The sequence below is a fragment of the Centruroides vittatus genome, unplaced genomic scaffold, assembly GCF_030686945.1.
Source record: "Centruroides vittatus isolate TY-2023 unplaced genomic scaffold, ASM3068694v2 contig_1777, whole genome shotgun sequence".
In the NCBI taxonomy this organism is placed as follows: Eukaryota; Metazoa; Arthropoda; class Arachnida; order Scorpiones; family Buthidae; genus Centruroides; species Centruroides vittatus.
In genome coordinates this window covers 287,638-309,436 of record NW_027121088.1, presented here as the reverse complement: position 1 = coordinate 309,436, position 21,799 = coordinate 287,638, and the positions used below count along the sequence as shown (strand labels likewise).

The window sequence follows — 21,799 nt, the reverse complement described above, 5'->3', positions numbered from 1 at the left end:
CGTGATAAGAAAATTTAATTGACATAAATTTAATTTCAAAATGCTATCCAAAACATTATTGGCATAATGTTCTGGATAACGTTTTCAATAAAAATCATTCGTTTCGATGCAATTTTATCCTTACAAGCATAAACTTGAACCATAAAAGTAAAATAGCTCTGCGGGGAACCCCGTGAACATTGACTTATCGAACTGGAAGTTTTCTGAGTACCAAGGTCTCTGTATAAGAAGGTCAGGACACGCGTGACCTACTTCTTGAGCCGCCATTTTGGGGTATTTTGAGTCGCATGTTTTAAGCAAACTTGTATGAGCAGTCAGTTTTATACGACATTAATTAAACTAAAATTGCAGAAATGCAGTGATTTCCAGTCAAAATTATAATAATAATTTCGGATGATTATGCATCCCCAATTTTATGTAACTTTTCGATCAAATAGTTTAAAAGAAACAATCATCCACATCACTCGCTGTCGTGAATGAAACTAATTAAATAGGTGCTAAAATTGATGCAATTACGTATATAAGCACTTTGTAAAGTAATGCAATAACATAAGTTATCCAAAATTTTATTTTAAAGTATTTGCCAATACAATATTAATGCATTAAAAATAAATACTGGACTAACGTTTAATTAATGAACATTTTTAGCTTTACAAAGGCTTAAACGTCATATTTTCCTAATTATATAAAATTTAATCAAAAAGGATAATATTAAACACAATTTGATGATATTTTTCTTTCTCTGTAAACACACAAGATACGAATATAATAAAATACCATTTTCGGAAGTCAGCAGAAGTACGCATAAATGAGTTTTTGCTTCCATACAGTTTTTTTACATTCAAAGTACTGTTCATATCTCTGGCAAAAATGTGTAATCTCACTGACAGAAAAGCTGAGATTAACAGTTCTGAGATTCTTCGAAATGAAGCTGAACAACAAATAATTTAATGTGAGCTCACGTATACACTCAAACCTGTTTTTGTGCGATTTGTTTTGTGCGGTATATGAAAATTTCAATCAAATTGGAACATAATTGACTCCTGTAAAATTTTTTAAAACTCTATTGGATGTTTTCTATGACATCAGCAGGTTTTTTCATTTTTTATTCAGTAAAATTTTTTTCTCATACGTTTTTTTCGGTCCCCTCTTATTCTAATAGCATAAAAATCATAAATATTATGTTATATTTGAACAGATGCGGTAAGTTAGCTCCCCCCCGCTTTAGACTGCGGGTGTGAAATTTCACGTCTTGTTAAATGAAATAACACTTTCTGCAGCTATATTTATCAAATAAAATCATTTTTTAACGATTATTTTTAACTTTTTAATGTTAGATTGGTATTTAAGTGGAAATAATTAATTAATATAAAAAATAAAATTCTTAGAGGATTTTTTTCCCCATTAGGGATTGCAGAAAAAGGCCCAAGGAGTTAAAAAAGCAATTCCTAGTTATTTCGTACGGTTTTGAGTTATTTTCTACGTGAGACTTTTTTTTATGCGGTCCCTATCTACCGCATAAAAAATACTTTTTAATTGTGTTGCGAAAACTATTTTTTATAGCTACTCGTTAAGTTTTGTGCGATTTTTTTATGCGTTTTCTTTTATGCTGTCCCTATCCACCGCACAAAAACAGGTTTGAGTGTACATCTCAAAGACAGTACCTATAGAAAAATACATAATATACACTACTCTCACATAGTTTAGAATGTTCAGTTGGCTGCCACTTATCCCGTCTGCAGTTCTGCACCCATTTCGCTTTCCTCTGCTTATCTGCAGGAAATCTAAACAATCGAAGGGCGGTAGACTTACTTTTACAATTAGGTGCCACAGAATAACCCATTGTTTAACGTTCTGATACGTATATACGTAATAATAGTCGACTCACGCAGGGACCACGTATGGTGATCTCTATCGATATGCCCCAACATGGCCGCTGTAGCATAGAATTACGAGAGCGTGTCCTGACCTTATGCAGACCTTGGCGAGTACCTAGCTGCAGTGGCGTAGCGTGGGTCGGAGGCCGCCCGGAGCGGAAGAAAATTCCGCCGCCCCCTTATTTAGGTATCTCAATTTAAAAGACTAAAATATACAGTAATTCTAAAGAACTTTTCAGCAAGAACAATCATCATTATTGTGTACAGGTTCAAATTTTTACAAGATATTATTATTTATTGTGAAATTTTGCCGCCCCCTAAAAGTGCCGCCCCTACTACGCTACGCCACTGCCTCGCTGATAACGAAAAAGGTTTAAGTTTAAAATTTGAGCTTTCTAGATCCAGTAGTTTTTCCTCTAGGATCGTCTGCAGTACCAGATGGAGAAAAGAAGAAAATAGCTTTTTGGTGATTTTTGCACTTTTCGATTGCATATACTCGTCTATACTCGTATTTCAGCAACCTCTTTATAAAAAATTCTAAACTTTGTACATTACCTACGAAAACAATTATCTTTCGAACGAGATATTCAGAATTATTATAGGCATTTGGAGGGCGGAGAGATTAACCCCCGAAAATCGGCAATTCTGATTCCCGTATATGACTTTTTTATTTGGCTCGGGTCTAATGCTATCCGATATATATTTCTTTACTCTGTGATGCTATCGAGTCTTTATTTGGCTTGAGTCTAATCGTATAGAGGGTCACTGTCTCAATACCATTGCTTTTCATTAGTTTGCTTACTTAACTGCTTGCTACTTAGAAGCATTCATAGTTTATTATTTTTACCTTTATTATTTTTATTATTATTTCGTAATTCACATTTTTGAATCATCATCGACTGATCTTACTAGTTAGAAAAAGAAATGTTTTAGGCCTAGTCGTATTTTCTATGCTTTGATGATTTGAAATCGATTTTTCTTCTTTTAACTATTTTTCTAAGATAAATAAATACAACACCTTTCCAGCGCTGTCCTTCCGTGAGTCAAGACAGTGTAATCTTTGTGTATTCTTTGTTTCTTTGTTATATAACCAGTTACGCGAGTCTAACTAGTTTTTACTAATCTCTCTGACAAGCAACATCTAGTCTAACAGAAATCCTTTTTTCAATAGTATAAACATAATACTAAATATTTCAATACAGCCTATTTTCAGAGCTGTACAGTACGTCGTACAAAAAAGCATACGACAATATGCATCTTATATTCTGTGTTGTATTTTTTGCGTAGAAATATTGTACACTTTTTGGTTGTACGAATTTTTATATTTATTTATTTCAATATTTTATTTCAAACAACTAAACCAATATTTTCATTTTTTTACAAGTAATTCCTTTTTATCTTTTTTCTGAAGCCAATTTTATATGCTGAAAAATATCGTAATGAAACCGTATATCTTCCGCTCAGTTTACGACTACAGCATTGAGTATATGCAAATATTATGTATGAACAATAAGGCCATCGAGAGGGGGAACTGGGAATTTTTCCTGAAGCCCGGGGTAAACTAAGGAGACCATAGTGGTTCTTGTCCTATAAATTAATGTTAATTTTACTAACAAAACATAAAATCTTTAAAACTGCTTTTTATTGGTTAATTTAATAAAGAAGCATAATATAAATTTCATTTCATTTGTTAAAAAAAAAAAAAAAAAAAAAAAAAAGGAAAAGGGACTCGCTCTGCCTCTGACCACATACAAATCCTCGCAAGCCCCGATGAACAATGTTAATCAAATCTAATGAACGAAGACAATGTATCGATGTCCCAAGTTTCTAACATCTAATGGCCATTGATACGGTCGAAATAATTATTTTGGAAAAATATTTTCTAGACTTGAACATGTTAAGCACTGTAACTGTTGTTAAGATAATCAGAAAGTCTGAATATAAGATACAGATTAAGTACGGCTTAATAATCAAAATTTAAAATATTACAAAATATCTAAAACAACTTATGTAGGCCTATTATATTTAATTAAATTTCGTTGAAATATTTAATGATGTTTCTGAAATTCACGCTTTACCAACCTTATTTGTTCTATATAATTTATTAAACAATCAGTTACAAAGGATGACTCAATTTAGAATAGAATCAAAGGATGACTCATTAGAATGTACAGAGACATTGTTTTTTCAACAATGTCTCTGTACATTTAAAAATTTTTATAAACATTTGTGAGTTGCTTACTATTGTATTTAATTGCATTACATACAGTAGAGCAGTGTTTCTCAATTTTTTTCTCATCGCGGACTGACAATTATATGCGACTATTAATTATGCTTATTTATTACGCTTATATATGCTTATCTAGAGTTATCGTACGTAACAAATTTCGTACGGTAACTCTATATTACTATTTAAACGTCACCCGTAATCAATTGCACCAGCATCAGCATTTTTCTGTGGATCGGTGAAAGTTTTTTCACACTGCCGTAGAGCATCGATTATCCGAAATAATCGGGCGAGACAATTTTGTCAAACTTGGTACGGAAAGAATGAAAAGATAAATACCTTAAATAAAACTACTCAATTTAATTGTAGTACAGAAGTAAAAAAGATATCTGATACACATGATTGATAAGAAATCACGAAAAAATTGTCTAACAGAGACTAGTTTTCCATTGCAATCTACAACATACTGATGAAAACGAAATTAAAGTAAAAATTACACAATAGTATAATATTAAATAAAGTACAGTACTGTACTCACGTAAAAATTATTTATTGCAGATCTTTTATAAATAAGTCATAATTTGCTTTCTACATAGTTGTTTTCTTTTTAACGCTACTAAATCCCTGGCTTGACGATCAAGTAAGATCGTCATTAGAATTGAAAAATTGCTTCAGGTTGTTATCTAACCATTTGAGCCTAAGACTCATTAATCATGATTTATTTTTTTAAATACTTATCAAAGGTTTTAAATGTTCGATTAAAAAAATCTTTGACTTCACATTTTAAGTCTGAATCAAATTCGAGAGAAATTAACCCCAAGAGAAAAATTCTAACTTCTTATTAATTAAGTAGTTTTGAAAATTATGTTTGGTTTATCAATTAAAAATTCGTTTAGATTGTTGTAATAACAACCAAACAATAACTTAATGAATAATTTTACCGTGTTTTTTAGAATAAAATAGAAAGAACTTTAACATCATTTCTACAGAATTAATTTTAATTAACATTTTAAAAACAATAAGAAACACAAATTATAACAATTAAAATTAAAAATGCATGTTTTTAATAGAAAAACTTAATAATTTATGGCTAAGAAACTATCCAATATATTGATCAGTTCTTTTGGATTTTTAATGTGATTCATAGATGTTTTGATTGAAAATCTTCAACATAAATCTTCATTCGTCATATGACTCAGAAGGCAGTCTAAGACGACAATGATTCATTTCGTATAAAAATTTAAAAATCATTGTGTTATCTCTTTTAACGGTTTAAGCACTGAGCTGCACTTGAAAACGAACTGCCGAACTCCATTGCCAAATCACTGTCCATTCAACCACCAAGAAGTCAACAGTTCCCTATTTTTCTTGTTTTATTATCAAAACAGGATACAGTGTAGGATTCTTTTGTTTTATTTCTTTAACAATTTTTTTTAAAATGTTGAATCTAGTTAGTTTAGAATAGCTTTACATTTTTTAGGCCCCCAAAAATTTATATTTAGACAATTCATCTCTCCGAATCTGGGGATTTCTTCAACTTGGAAATATTTCCGGATCACTTCCTATGAACAAGCGGAAACCTGGACCATATTCAGAACTCTAAGTAAGAAATCTAAGAAATCTAATTAGCTAGGAGGACGGAGTGTTATACTCTTCATATAGCCTACTTTATAGCCTATATGCAAACTTTTGACTACGCTTTGACACATTTTTAGAATCCTTTGAATACTGGTTCGAGCGTTTCATAATTTAGCCCATGCAACAGACTTTTAGACCATTCTATGTATTACATAGAATTTTTCGTATCGAGCTATTCGTATTTGTGTGTGTAAATTTAAAAATAAAAATTTAATTAATTTTTATTTTTAAATTTACACATACAAAGAGACTTACGGTCGACAAAGAGAACATAGCTAGAGATAGAACCCAGTGAGGGAGCCGAATACGTTCGCTTACGAAATTTGAGCATACCGCACCAGTTAAAAGGTTTCAAGAGGATTCAGTTAATTAAATTTATTTCTGTTTAGGAATTTAAAAAAAATTTAATATTTAGAATTAAGTTAATATTAATATACCGCATTACATGTTTTGGTAAATACAGTACAGTACACTTTAAACACAATAAAATCTACCTACTCTAATATAAATAATCAATAAATGAGATCTATATAAATTAGGAACTGTGTTTATAATAAATTACACGTATTATTTCTATTATAACGTTTATATATATTTTGAAATTGGTATAATCGCTTTCAAGACGGTTCTATAAAAATGTTCCGTCGATGAGTTTAGTGTTTACCGAAACAGACTGTAGACGATGATATCACATTGTTACGTCATCTGAACCGTTGTCTGGGAAAATCCCAAACACTTGCATCTCCACGTGGTCTGTAAATGATGCTACTTGACGAAATAATTCGTAACTTTTTCGCGTTCGATTTCACGTAAAGTTACGTAGATATATGTTTATCGTTAATCATGAATTGAGGTAAGTACTTTTAATAATACAATTCAATAGAAGAAAGTTTACAATATTGAAATTGAATACTTAATTAATTAATAAGTGTTTACTTCATCTTACCCTCACGATGCCTTCATCAATGTCATTAATCCTTATATTCAAAAATTATTTTCTTATTAAGTAGAATGCTTAATAAATCATTTTTATTTTGTTAATAAATAGGAAATATCAAAATGTGATATTGATTTGAAGCTGAATATAATTATATTCTTAAAAAATAGCTAAACTTGCTTTTTAAATAATTAGTCATTGAAATGAAATTATTCTAATGAGTATAATTTGTAAGTAATTCAATTAAAAAGTAATGAGTGCTTGTGTACATTGAAAATCATGCATTCATTGCAAAACTTTGCAAAAAAAAATGTTTTTTTACCCGATTAAAATTATTTTAAAATATAAATAAATTTTATTTATATTATTTTTTTAAAATAATATGGATTAAAAATTAAATAAAAAATCAAAATTTTGATTAACAGGCCATTATATAGAAAGAAAATTACTTTTTGCAAACTAATGTAATTTTAACAAACTTAACCAAGTATTATTATTAAGAATAGTAAATAATAAGAAAAATCTCATTTTTTTACAATGCTAAAATTCATATAGTCTGTGCCTGGGAGGAATTTAGCTTGAAGAGTTTAATTGAAACAATTATAAGCATGTCATTTGATTTGAGGATGTTGTGGTTTAAATTAATGTCTAGATTTTTTCTGGATTTTTTAAAATAAATTAACATTAAATAATAATAATTTATTTAATTTCTTTGAGATAATGCTTAATAAATCTTTAAAATGTTTTTGTTCTTAAAACATTTTACTTTGAGCAATTATTGAGCTGGATGTCATTTATATGATCATCCCAATTTTAAATTATCATCATCAATATTTATAGTGATAAGTCTTTCTTTAAACTGTAAAGACAATATTATAACAAAAATTTTACAAAAATTTATTGTAAAATTTAAGTTAATTTTACTCCTTTTAATTATATACAGTTGGCTCAGTTAATTGGCACCCATACGGATCAGTAATGCCAGATAAATATGGTTGCTTGAAAGTTATTATTAAAAATGGGCCTAACTAATACTATACCTCATACTATAAACTCTTTATTGACTTGATATTAGTATTGAAATATTGTATAATTAAATGTAAATTAAGACAAATAAAGACAAACTTAGCTAAATGATAATAGTTTTTATCATAATAACAGTTTTGTGAATGCAGTCTGCAGTGTGCAATTTTAGTTACACTCAAACCTGTTTTTGTGCGGTCTTTTTTTGTGCGATTTTTTATACGTGCAATGTGTTTTGTGCAATTATTTTTGTGCAGTATACCAATTTGATTGAAATTCATATACCGCACACAAAAAATCACACAAAACAAATCGCACAAATAAAAAATCGCACAAAAATAGACCACACAAAAACAGGTTTGAGTGTATATGGCAGTGGGGAAACATGGTGTGCAAAGCATGGGCTTCTCACGGTGTGGCATACCAAGTTACGTTTCTTCTAGAAATTGATTTTATTTTAATTTTTATTTAAAGCATTATTTCTTTGATATTTTTGCCAGTTGCTTGAGTTTCAATTAGTGGAGAGTCTACTGTATACAATTAAAATATAAAATATGTAATAACTAAATATAAATAGCTAATAATTATATAATTTAAACAAAATTCTTAAATTTTTAATTCATTTATAAACTAAAGCCAAAAAGTTTTAGTTAATGAATGAATTAAAAAAGAAAAAATCTTTTTTTTTCAAAGTATATTATCATTTCTTATTACAAGTAGCTTTTCAATATATACTAGGATATCTCAGAATTTAAAAATATTTCAAAAAATATAAACAAGTTTAATAAGAACTTATAAATATTTTAAATTTCTTCTTTTTTTTTTCATTTTTACTTTTCCTAGCTCTGTTATATATAACAGAGAGAAAGTATGGCAATCAGTCAAAAAATGACTCCCTCAAGATTTTTATATTTTTGGACTCATGACCTTGAAATATCGAGAAATGCAAAAAAAATTCAGGGGTTTTTTCTGTATGTATGGATATTAGTGTGTGTGTGTGTGCATGTTTGTGTATGTGTGTGGCACGATTTTGTTCACCCTCTTTGAAGCTTAGTAACTCCTGTGCTTTTTATTAAAACTTTCTGGAATTTTGCAAGGAGGTTTATATATTAGGGGGATTAATGCTATTATATTTCGGTGGTTAAAGGTTGATGGGAAGATAAAGAGGGGTCATATATCAAGTAGAATTAGACTCAATGACGATTTTACTTGTTATTAGCATTTACAATTTTTTATAAGACTCGTCCCTACCCTCAAAATTAAGCATTTGCCATTTTATAATAATCAAAATATAAAATGTTTTTTTTAATAAAATATTGTAACAGATAGTACCATACACATAATTTTAAATGTTGCCAGGAAAGTTAGCAACTTGTTGCTGGATTTTTTTTATTTGTTAAATATATAAAATTTATATACTTACAAATTTTAAAGAATATACAATAATTTAAATTATTTTTTAGTTCCACCCAGACAACCAAAATGAGTCGAACAAATCTTAAACAGCAATTGATGAGAGAACAAGTGGAACAGCAAAGTAAGAGAGAACAACAATATGAAAGATTAACAGGAAAGTTACCAAATTCCATAAGTGTGCAACAATCTACAAATAATAAAACATATAATTTTCCAAAGGTAAATTTCTATTTTGAATTTTCTTTTAAATATAATTTGGGATTACTGATTATTGGTTGAATTTGAAAAATCTGAATCAGACAATATAATGTCAAAAATAATTGGCAGATTTTCAATTATTAAAAGTAAATGCAAAAAAATTTTGATAGAAAATGTGATAACTTCAGAACCACTAAACCTATTCAGCTTCTAGCAAAACATGTAAAATGTAACAATTCACAAATGTTTTTTGGAATCCACTTGATTCCAGTTTCAGGTTTACAGAGGTCATTTTGAATTGGAATGCATTGAACAGAACACACATGTAGAATTCAATGACATGGAAGTTGAAAACATTTAGTGGTGTGAAACTATTAATGTTTCCAGTGCTAGTGAAGTATGTTTTGATAATTTTTAATTTTATTGTAATAAAATTTACAATAAAATATTTTCGAGTATGGTTAGAATTGCCAACTGCCCTCCATTTGGAAAGGCACTCCACTGAAGTGTATTATCATCCTGTTCTCCTTTTGAGTAGTACAATTTTAATTTTTTTGTTTCTGCTTATTTTACTCATTTTTGTTTATCATCTCTGAAATGCAGATGGTGTTCCATTAATTTAATTTCTTATTCTAAACTAATAGTTTCAACATTATCATTCACTAGAATACAGAAACAGAAAGACATTACTATTAATCAGAGTTAGACAAGCAAATAAAATTTAGGGACTCAATTAGAGTGGAGTTGTGCAACATTTGGTAATAATACTAATATTGAGTTTAAAACATCACTTATTGTCTATTTAATATTTATAATTTACAGTTATTCAATGAATATTTGTAAGAAACTACTTTGTTATAAATGTCCTCCATTATACAATGTCTGTATAATGGAGGATAGTAAGCTATACCTCAACTATAAACTCTTTATTGACTTGATATTAGTATTGAAATATTGTATAATTAAATGTAAATTAAGACAAATAAAGACAAACTTAGCTAAATGATAATAGTTTTTATCATAATAACAGTTTTGTGAATGCAGTCTGCAGTGTGCAATTTTAGTTACACTCAAACCTGTTTTTGTGCGGTCTTTTTTTGTGCGATTTTTTATACGTGCAATGTGTTTTGTGCCTACCCTAAGTATAGTAAGTTAAATAAGAAGTTAAATTGAACAGTAAAGGCTATATATATATATATATATATATATATATATATATTACTGTTTATATATTACTAATATATATATATAAACTGTTTAAAAAAATACTAAAACCCTTTCATATATACAGGGTGGGCCAGCGAAAACGAAACGGCAGAGTGTTCGTGTTCGTCCAAGCAAAGCGCTCGGACAGGTCGATTTTACTCTCGAGGGGACATCTTTTGCATTAAAGTTTTTGCGATTCTGAATACAACAGACAACAAAAAATTTTAAAAACTCATTTATTTTGCATTAACTAAACAAACATTTATTTTGAAAAAATTGTTTGTTTAGTTAATATTCAGAATCGCAAAAACTATTGCAAAAGATGTCCCCTCGAGAGTAAAATCGACCTGTCCGAGTGCTTTGCTTGGACGAACACGAACACTCTGCCGTTTCGTTTTCGCTGGCCCACCCTGTATATGTATATAATTTTTTTTATTTTATAAAAATATATATATATATATATATATATATATATATATATATTTTTATAAAATAAAAAAAATTATATACATATATATATGAAAGGGTTTTAGTATTTTTTTAAACAGTTTTCTTACTTCTTCAAATATAATCTTATATCTGTCTACAAGTTTCTTAATTAATGCAATTTAAGAAAAAAGAATTTTACTTGTTTGATAAGGCATTTTATAATCCATCTCAACTAAGCTGATAGTGATTTTAGATGACATTGTCACAAAAATTATTGTGATAGATGAACTATTGATATATTGTAAGTTTATTGGCATTCTTCAGTAGGAAGAACACCAATATACTTACAATATAGTTCTATCAAAAAAATACATTTACAGGAATCCTTACGTTACGAAATATTCACAATAAGCACACAATAATACTTTGTTTATTTTAAAATCAACATATGAAAACTAAAAACAAAGTACACAATAATAAAAATTCAAATCATGAGGGAGTGGGAAATTTAGTTCTGTTCATAATTGCTGAGAGCAAAGTATTGTTTACCAAGTACAAGGAAGGCAAGTGTTAAAAGTGTTTTGAATGTTTATAACACTTTCCATGTTGCTTATTGTGAACAATTTCATAATGTAAGGACTCTTGTAAATGAATTTTTTGATTGAACTATATTGTGTGCAAATATATTGGTGTTCTTCAGTACTTGACCTATCATGGTGAATTTTGTGACATTATGATGTTAAATCACTATCAGCTTAGTTGAGACAGAGTGTAGGCACCATTTCTTGAATATTTATTACATTCAGATATTTAATCTTCTGACAATCTATTTTCATGAATGAAATATTGACTTCATCAATGATTTTAACTACTGTTAAAATTACTGGACACCCCAAATGATTTTGTCACTCACATTTATTTTTTTTTTTTTTTTGCTATTTCTGAAGTTTTTCATTCATTCATGAATTTTTATTTGATAAATGTGCTTGTCTTCACAGTATTAATGTGACGTTTTACTCCTTCACGGTATAAATATGTAATCATAGCGTGTTTTCCATTAATGTTGCAAGTACAAAGTGATGTTGATGCATGTCTCAATTATTAGAATCAAATGAAATATAGTAAAACATTTAGACTTGTGTAAAATACATTAGATATGATCACATTACAGTAATTTCTTGATTTGGAGTATTAATTTTGTATACAGATTATCTTTATTTTTGATTTAATCTCAAAAATGAAATATATCAGTTTTAATTTGAAAATTTAGGTATCATGAAAGACATAGACTATTGACTTTGAAAGTATATACAGCTTTGAAATAGATCTAGTTGACTTTTTAATAATACTATAAGTCTGTAAAATGTTTATCAAAAGTTGTTTAAGTCTTGCAGGTGAATTTATTGAGATGTAAAACTTCAATAAATCTGTATTTCATTACTAGCATTGAACTTTGCAATTTACAGTTCAGTCACAGAAAGCTGAGTAGTTTTCATTAAAGAACATTTGACACTAGAAAAGAATTAAGGAACCTAATTTTTAACTGAGATTTTAAAATTTTTTTGGAACTACATATCCCATTATGAGGATTTATATACCATTAGAATTGTTACCAACATTTGTTTTATTACTTTTCCTGCTGTTATTGATAACACAGAAAGTATGGCAATCATCAAAAATGACCCCCACAAGAATTTTACATTTTTGGACTTGAGACCTTGAAATGTCTAGAAATGCAAAAAATTTGGGGTTTTTTTTTCCTGTATGTATGGGGTGTGTGGGGGAGGGGCATGATTTTGTTTACTCACTTTGAAGCTTTAATAACTTGTGCCTTTTGTCAAAAATTTTTGAAATTTTGCAGGGAGATTTGTGTATTAGGGAGTTGGTGCTAATAAAGTTTGGTAGTTAAAGGTTGAGTGGGTGGTGAGATAAAGGGGATGTGCCTTATCTCAAGTGGGGATGGACTTAATGAAGATTTTATTTATTATTAGCATTTACAATTTTTTATGAAACTCATCTCTTTTCTGAAAATTAAACTTTTTGCTATTTTATAATAATTAATAATATAAAACTTTTTAAATGAAATCTCATAACAGACGGCACTGAAAACAATTTTAAACTCTTGCCATGAAAGTTATGCAACTTGTTACTGAATTTTTTTTTTTATATGGATTCTGATAATGGGATGTCTAGTCCTGAAAAACATTTAAATCTTAATTAAAATTTAGACTCCTTAAATCCTTAATCCTTTCTAGCATTAAATGTTTTTTAGTTGTTCATGGAATTGTCTAATTTCTGTATTCTCATTAATATTGTCACAGTATTAGTTATATACTTTTTTTTTTTACATTTTATTTATTTTTAATTTAAAAACAGTTTATTTTCTGGTTTTTAGACTATTTCAAATAATAATTGTGAAATAAGTTATTAAATCTTCATTAAGATTATTTCAAATTATAGAAAGATGAGAACATTTTAACACTTCCGTTGTCAATCAGTAATTAGATCATTTGAATAACTGAATCTTTTAATTAACACCTTCAGCCCTTAGCCCGAGTTTTAATAAGCTTTATATATACAGCATATAGAGAAAAAATGATAGTTGCATACATTTTTTTTGAACAGAAGAAAACATTTATAAATATATTTAAATGAGAAACAGAACAGAAATAATATTGGCTTCTATTCAAAATTGTAATCAAGTTATTAACAAAGTAAATTTAATTCTATTTTTTTAATTGTACTAATTATTGTTTTATTTGAATTTTTGTTTATATCAGTATAAATAGACAATTTTGGATATTAATGGTAACAGATATTAAAAGACGTTGTCTAGAAATAGGAGTTACATCATCTACAGGTACAAATCATATTACAGCTGCTAATTAAATGCAATTGGAGAATATTACTATAAACATTCTTCACTCGTCAATAAAACAAAAATATATTTTTTTAAAGATTTTTCTAATGTTTACTTCAAACTCTTGTGTTAATATAAGAAACAGATTGAAATAAATTACTTGTATTTTAAGATTGGAGAAATAACAAAATAATCATAAAAACATTAAAAAGAACTATATATATTTTTTGTTATGATTAATTGACAGAATTGTCTATAAGCCCTTATTTACATTAATACCAGCTAATAGTACTTAAATCTCTTGATCAAAATTGAATTAACATTAGAGTTTTTCCTATAATTTTTATACATTTCACATGTTTAGAAAAATGTCAAATTCTTCAGTTCAGGCATCTTTCTTGTCTGTGACTGTATCAGATTTTCTGTGAATGTATAGGACATCTGAATTTTGATACCTTTTAATAAGAATATGTATATGGAATTGATGAATATATTTAAAATATTATCCAATTACATAAATCATAACAAAATAGGTCTGTTTTTCCTGAACCTGTAACTAATTTTTATTCATACATTAGGATTAAATACATTATTATACATTAATAATGCATTAAAACCAAAACTTAAAACAAATATCCTTTTATTGCATAAATAATTTATTATTAGACAAGTCAACTGAAAGATTTATTATTTGATGAAAGGAATTTTCATCAAAATATTTTAATTCATTGAAAACAAATGATTGTCAAGTTATTTTTAATTTTGAAACTTTTGGAGAACTTTCAAATTTTGTTAACCAATTAACAAATAACTTCCTGAACAACTGTTATTTTATTTTATAACCAATTAATTTATGAAAATACCTTTGTCCATAAAAAATTAAATTCTATTCATATAAATAAAACTTTCAAACATCCTATAAATTCAGTAAAATTTATTGTTAAAATTTAAGAATAAAGTATATTAATATGGATGAAACAAAATATGTAATTCATACATCAAATAATATTGAAAAAGATGAATCATATTTGTAAAATACATCAGTTTGTATAAATCACCAATTCCAAACTTTGTATTTTATGTATTAAAGATAACAGTTTAATTGCATTATACCAAACTTATTTTATTTTATTATTTTTATAGTGTTTGTACAATGAAAATGAAAGTGAATTCTGCAAATATTTAGGCAATTAAATTGAATTTTCTGCTCATTAAAACATGTATTTGAATTTATTTTTGAGATAAGGAGAAGTTTTGGAATTTATCTGGAATTTATTTATTCTTTTATAGATGAAGTTTGATCAGAAATATAAAATTACTTAGAAACAATTAAAATCATTTAATATCTTGTATAATAACTTGATCTTGAATTATATATATATATATATATTTATTTATTTATTAGGGGTTCCATTTTTGCTGAAAATCCTAATTAAGAGATTGTTTTATTGTCATTAAAACTGTGCATCTCTTAATTAAATGATATAAAATTAACCAAAGCATTTGAAATATTTCTAAAGTCTGTAATATTAAAAATTAAATGATTTGAATAGATCTATAAATGAATTGATTTCAAATGGTTTATTGACAAGTCCATATCATATCATATCTGTTCCATTTTGCAGTATTTGAATGCGTCAAATGATATCAATTGGTACTTCTACTAGAGTCTTATACATTTTAATATATTCACTATAAAAATAAAAACTTTCCTTTCTTAATAAGAGATTTTTATCATTTTTCATCTTTTAGTTCTCTGGAAATGGAACTTTCTTTGTAACACAATTTTATTATTGAATTTCAGACATAACTTTCATTTGCATTATGTCCAAAAGTTTCATACTACCAATATTTCTTTTAACTTGTATGACATTCAATATAAAATTAATTTAAAATTCAAAATGTTAAATAACATTAATCCTTTTGTCTTTTAATTTTTTCTATATGCAAAATGATATTTTATTCCATATTCCAAAAAATGTCTGTCTGTGAATACAGAAAGATTTATTTAACTTATGGTATTCAATACATTTAAGATTTGTCTAGATATGCTTTGTTGGAGTGTTTCTTTTAACAATTAATTCCAAGTTCTTTCAAGCCTCTCAAGTTTATCTTTAGTGGGAAATGCTCCCTAATATAACAAAATTCAACATTTACTGAATGGTTGGTGGATTTTATGGTAATGAAAACATTTAGGATGGCCAGAAAAGTTTAGTAAATATATGTATTTCTCCTGCATTTGAGCAAGAAAGACTTGAATTATCAAAAGAAATTCTTCAATAAAGTACACTCATTGTCATAAAAATTAGTGCACCAAGAAGGCATTTTCAGATTTGAATGAAATTGTACATGTGTGAGTGTAACAGTAATATAAGTAACTGATTACAAAACGAAAGCAAAAGGATCATTTATTGCAAGGAAAACTACAAATGAAAGGAGGTTTTAGTACTCGGTTGGGCCACCACTAGTGTGAATACAAGATGTGATATGGGCAGGCATGGAGGCAATACAGGTGCCATATTGTGTTCTGTGGCATCTCAGTCCACAGTTGCTGTAAATGGTCCCTTTAGTTTGGCCAAACTCCTAGGCTGTCCAACTTGGCATGCAGGTGATCCCAGACATGTTCGATTGGTAACAAGTTGGGACTGGGCAGGTCAGGGAAGTGTGGCAATGTGGCAGAGGCAGTCCTGTGATACCCTTGCTACGTGTGGTCAAGAATTGTCCTGTTGGAAAATGGCTCTTGGGACCCCTGCCATGAGAGGCAACACATGTGACCTCAGGATACCACTAACATACCACTGGGCTGTCATGGACCTTGGATCACTCACTACTAGAAGTGAGCCCTTGTGTGTGAGCTCTCTTTTATCCACTGGTCCCAACACGTAGGCTGTCCTGACAGTGTTGTCAGAAAATGGCCTAAGTGGTGGGTTATTCAGTGAGATGCTCATCTGGCTTCTCTCAATCCGATGATCCTTTCCTTCTCAAACTCAGTTATTTATTCACATGGTCTTCGATTGCAATGTAAAGACATCTCTAGTGATACAGTGTCCCTCTGCAATAGGTAAACTACAGACAGGATGCCTTTGTGTGTTTTTTTTAATAAGTCAAGGAGGCCACACTTTAACACTCTCTGCTGGCATTACAGAATGAGCCATCACACTATAACTCTAATCACTTTCATATCTGCTTGCCTACATACCAAGTTTTGCAGTGATATGACAATTCCTTTGTGTGCTAATTTTTACAGTGATGAGTTTATATCTGGTTATTTCTCATGTAAGTTAGATTCTAACTCTAATTAATTAAAATGTTTATTATTAGTCTTTTAAAAATGGAATAGTTATTATTAATATCCTATTGTCATTAGGTCTGAAAATTTAGATTTGTATCAATTTTTGTGTCAATTAAAAGTTTATTCTGAACAGCAAAAGATATTACAGTAAAACCTTGTTAAGATAAAGTTTAAGGGGTAAAATGTCCCAACTTTGAAGTAGAATTTCAAGTTAACAAGTTTAATATCTGATTTTCTCAAATTTTTCTGTGGGTGGCTGAAATTTCCTGTTACTAAGCTGTTACTCAAGAATCTGTTCACAGAATGATTACAGAATGGTATATAATTTATGATGTTTTTGAGTGCATTGTCAAGCACCCCTTGAATCCAGTCAGAATGCTGGTAACATACATCAGTAAAAGGATGTTGATACAAGGTTATAATGGTGTGATGATGTGTTTAATTAAGATAATTGAAAATGAAGGAAATATGAAGATATAAGAGAAAAAGAAGATCAAAGATCACAGAACTATCAAGGACAGAAGGTATAGGAAGATAGGTTCAAGTTAAATGTACTGACAGTTTTAACTTAATAAGACTATTATGTGAAAAAACCCTATGCATTATGCCTGCAACCTGTTAATGCAGTTCAACTTAGTGAGGGTTGACTACATTTCTTCAATTTAAAAAATAATTAAAGCAGTAGATATTCATGTTAAGTTCATTATATACTGCCCATTAATAAAATTAACTTATCAAACCTAAATATCATGTTTGTAATTAATTAATTTATTTAACAAACTATGGCAAATGCCTGCACCTAATCAGTTCAACTTAGTGAGGGTTGACTACATTTCTTCAATTTAAAAAATAATTAAAGCAGTAGATATTCATGTTAAGTTCATTATATACTGCCCATTAATAAAATTAACTTATCAAACCTAAATATCATGTTTTTTGTAATTTTTTAAAATTAATTTGATTTATACAAATATTTTAAAAGAATGACCTAATTATTATAATGGAATTTTTCAGATAGAGTCAAAATTAGAAAATCCTACTATATTTCACATCCAAGAAAATCAAAAACAGGAAAGTCTTCAATTTATTAACAATACTCAGGGAAATTATTCATTTCAAACACCTGTGGAAAATGATGTGAATTCACCACTATTCAACAGTCCATCAAGTCCTTTTTCAGTAGGTCCTACAAGTTCTGCTGCCAGTTCTGCTGATGTAAGATACTTTTTAATTTTGTATGAATAAAATTTGATTTCTTAAATAATAAATCTTCTTAATAAAACTCTTTTTATATAATATTTAAATATTATTATTATTAACTCTATAAACTGATATTTATATGAAGCCTGAAATTTTAATTAAAAATGTGATTGTTATGCAATGGATAAGATTGATAGATGGAAGAAAGAACTGGATAAATCAGTATTCTTATGTAGATAATTAAAACTGATGCCTATGGTGATGGTAATAATTGTAATAATAAGTATGATAAGAAACTTTTACACATATCAAGTTTTTTGATCAATTTGACTGAATGATTTAAAACTAAAATAAATCTATTTATAAAATTGTATATTTTGATCCTTATTTAGTATATACAATTAGTTTTTGATTGAATATTTGAGTCACCAATTAATAAATTAAGTAAAAAAATATTAGAATGTTAAACTTAAATAACTGTACTAAAGAGAAGCTTAAACTCAAAATACATATCAGTATTAATAGGAAGTTTTAAAGATTATAGATATATAATGAATATTGTATCTGTATAAAACTTTTGAAGCTAAGACTGATCAATTAATTGATATCTTTGTATAGGCTTCTATCTATTATATTATATATAATGGCCAAAAATCTACCTAGCAAGTTTATTGCTTTATTATAACTGAATGATAAGAAATATAAATCTTATTCAAATATCATTTTAAGTAGCATTTGAAGTCATATTACAACATGTTCAATGTATTTATCTTCAACTTCAACAGCCTTTGCATCATGGAAAGAGGTTGTCCATATGACAAAAAACATCATCAAAAGACAAGTCATTTCCTACCTCTCCCCCTTCCCTGTTATCAAGCATCATCATGGTAAAAGTCCCTCCCAATATTACATCATCATAATCAGCACAGTCCTTCTTTATTAATAAAATAAATACAATTAATTTGAAGTAAGATCAATATGCTATATTTATTTTTACATCATATACAGTATATATGTAAGACATCAAGTTCCAGTGGTCTCAGCCAAACTCTTCTATAATCCAGTCATTCTTACTGTTTATGTCTCTGTCAATCTGTCAACATGTTAGTAGGTCTTCGTGGAAAGAGATGCTTTTCAACCTGTTATACACCAAACATCATTATTTCTCATCATTTATATATGTAAATAAGTTACACTTCAGACTAATTATTGCTAACTTCTCTTATCATCTTTACCACAATCATATTACCATCTTCATCTTCTCTTAATCTCTATATCAACTTCATCTAATCATTTGGAAAATTCCTGGTTTAATTCATCTCTCTCCAAGATGGTTTTTTTCCATACCTATTGCATCTTAACTTGAGGTAATCTCATTGAAAATAATGAACTTGCAAAGGATTAATGCTGGGAGAGGAAATAAATACTAGGATTGAGACTGAAGTTTTCTTATAAATTTTATATTATTTTTGTCTTAATTTTTGTTATTTATTAAATGGTCATTATTTTGTTATATTAATGGAGGCAGTACTCAATGGTTTCTGGGACTTCACTTTATGTTTATAATAAATAAATAAATGTCATTGTGCATTATCGTTTTTATTGTGTAATATTATACAATGTATATAATGGTCTACTGTAACCATTGTTAAATATTATTTACTGAATGAAAGTTTAAATCTTACTTAAGATTTAATAATTATTTCTTATAGCCTAAAGAAGAGGAAAAAAGTTAACGTAATGTATTTGTTATAGTATTTTAACTTAATATTGTAAGTTCCTTAAAAAAAAATTGAAACTTTTGTTTCAAAGTTATATGAGGATCATTCAAAAAAGAAACGAGCCGGAGGCTGGAATGTGAAAACCGATGACAGAATTGTAATATTGTTGCATGTGTAAGAATGTGTGGTTCCGACAACAGCACGAAAGATCACAGCCCTCTGCTAGAGGGTCACGGGTGCATACTGCGTGACTACAAAGCTAGCAGAAGCACATGTCAATCGTCCACTGCAGTCAGTCGTGTTGTAAACAGTGAAATGGAGGCATCAAAAGAAGAGCAAAGAGGTGTTGTTTGTTTTCTGACAGCGGAAGAAGTAGGGGGAATGGACATTCATCAAAGAATGTCACAAGTGTACGGTGAACACAGCATGTCCCTTGCAAGGGTCAAGGCGTGGCACAAGCACTTTAGGGAAGGGCAGGTGTCATTAGCCGATGATGCACGGTCAGGAACACCATGCCACATTACTGATGACATTGTCTAGCTGGTTGATGGAGTTGTTACCCAGGACCGCCGAGTGACGGTAGAAGCTGGACGACAATGATGACTAGCAGTACGTTTGGAACTGGTTGACAATGCAGCCCTGGGACTTTTACGAGACAGCCATTCACTGCCTTGTGTCACAGTGGGACAAGTGCCTCAACAGCCAGGGCCAATATTTCTGACATACAGGTAAGTGTTTCTGTTCCTAGGCCTCTGGTTCGTTTCTTTTTGAATGATCCTCATATATAGAATATAAGTAATTGTTATAAGTTATTAGTTTAGAATAAAATTTGAAATTTTGTGTTTTAAGATTGTATTTCTTGTTTATTTTGTCCATTATTTGTCTGTACTGATTCTATAAATTTTGTGTTCACATTATTAAATTTTGTGTTCACAATCTGGTAATTAATTATGTACTCCTTATCAAAGTACATAATTAATTATCAGATTGTTGGAGACTTGATAAAAACTTCAGTAAATTTTTGTAAAGGATCAAGCTCTTTAAAATCCATACTAATGGAACAAATACTAATGTATGTGTATAAAATTACGCACAATGAAACTGTTCACCGAAATCATGTTTTTGTACACAAAACATATCTGAACCTATTACTAATATATGATCTCTCTAGATTTCCTGCCTTTAATGTAATGAAAGGATTGCCTCTGCTCTTGACGAAAATGTTGAGATTCAAACGTTTTAAATCATGTGAATAACTAATAGAAATTTGTTTTATGACAAAATAATTGTATGAAAACGAGCAATTATTTATTTTGACATTGTCACAATGCCGTGCTGCTACTTTTAATCATATTTTTAATTAATTTAATTTAAAATATATGTTCTCCACCTCAAATTAGTACCGTAGTGTCTTGCCCTTGTACATCATACTTTTCCTTTAACAGTAGAGTCGTGCCAATCATCCATTAACTGCTTTCAGGGGAAAAGTTTTGAATTGAAATAACGTGACTTCTGGTTGCATCGGAAGTTCATATATAGTTAATTGGGGCCTCCTGCCCGTAAGGTTTTCATATCTGGTCTCGTCATTCATCTATCTAACTCCGTTCTCGTGATTAAGGAAAGACAGACGGACGACAGTGGGAATTTATAGGTCTACAATTTTTTTCAAATTGCAGCCTAATATATTTAGTCTAGCTATCTAAAGGATTTCATAAATATTTGCAATCCAAATTTAAATTTTATCTGATAAGCAAAATTGCTCAGTTGTCGAATAA

At 28.7% G+C, this 21,799-nt stretch overlaps 1 protein-coding gene across 2 annotated transcripts in view; it reads left to right on the top strand.

The window, feature by feature from the left end:
* The window catches only part of LOC136969357 (microphthalmia-associated transcription factor-like), a 65,565-nt gene that overhangs the window by 21,774 nt on the left and 21,992 nt on the right, over positions 1–21,799 (top strand). Inside the window, exons 1-3 of one of the 2 annotated variants that reach the window (XM_067263486.1) lie at positions 6,441–6,595; positions 9,166–9,337; positions 18,118–18,318. In XM_067263486.1, the coding sequence (XP_067119587.1) occupies positions 6,570–6,595; positions 9,166–9,337; positions 18,118–18,318 (399 nt within the window). In that variant the 5' untranslated portion in view covers positions 6,441–6,569. Of the gene's footprint in view, positions 1–6,440; positions 6,596–9,165; positions 9,338–18,117; positions 18,319–21,799 lie in introns of those variants that run through there. The other variant, XM_067263484.1, reaches the window with a different exon arrangement.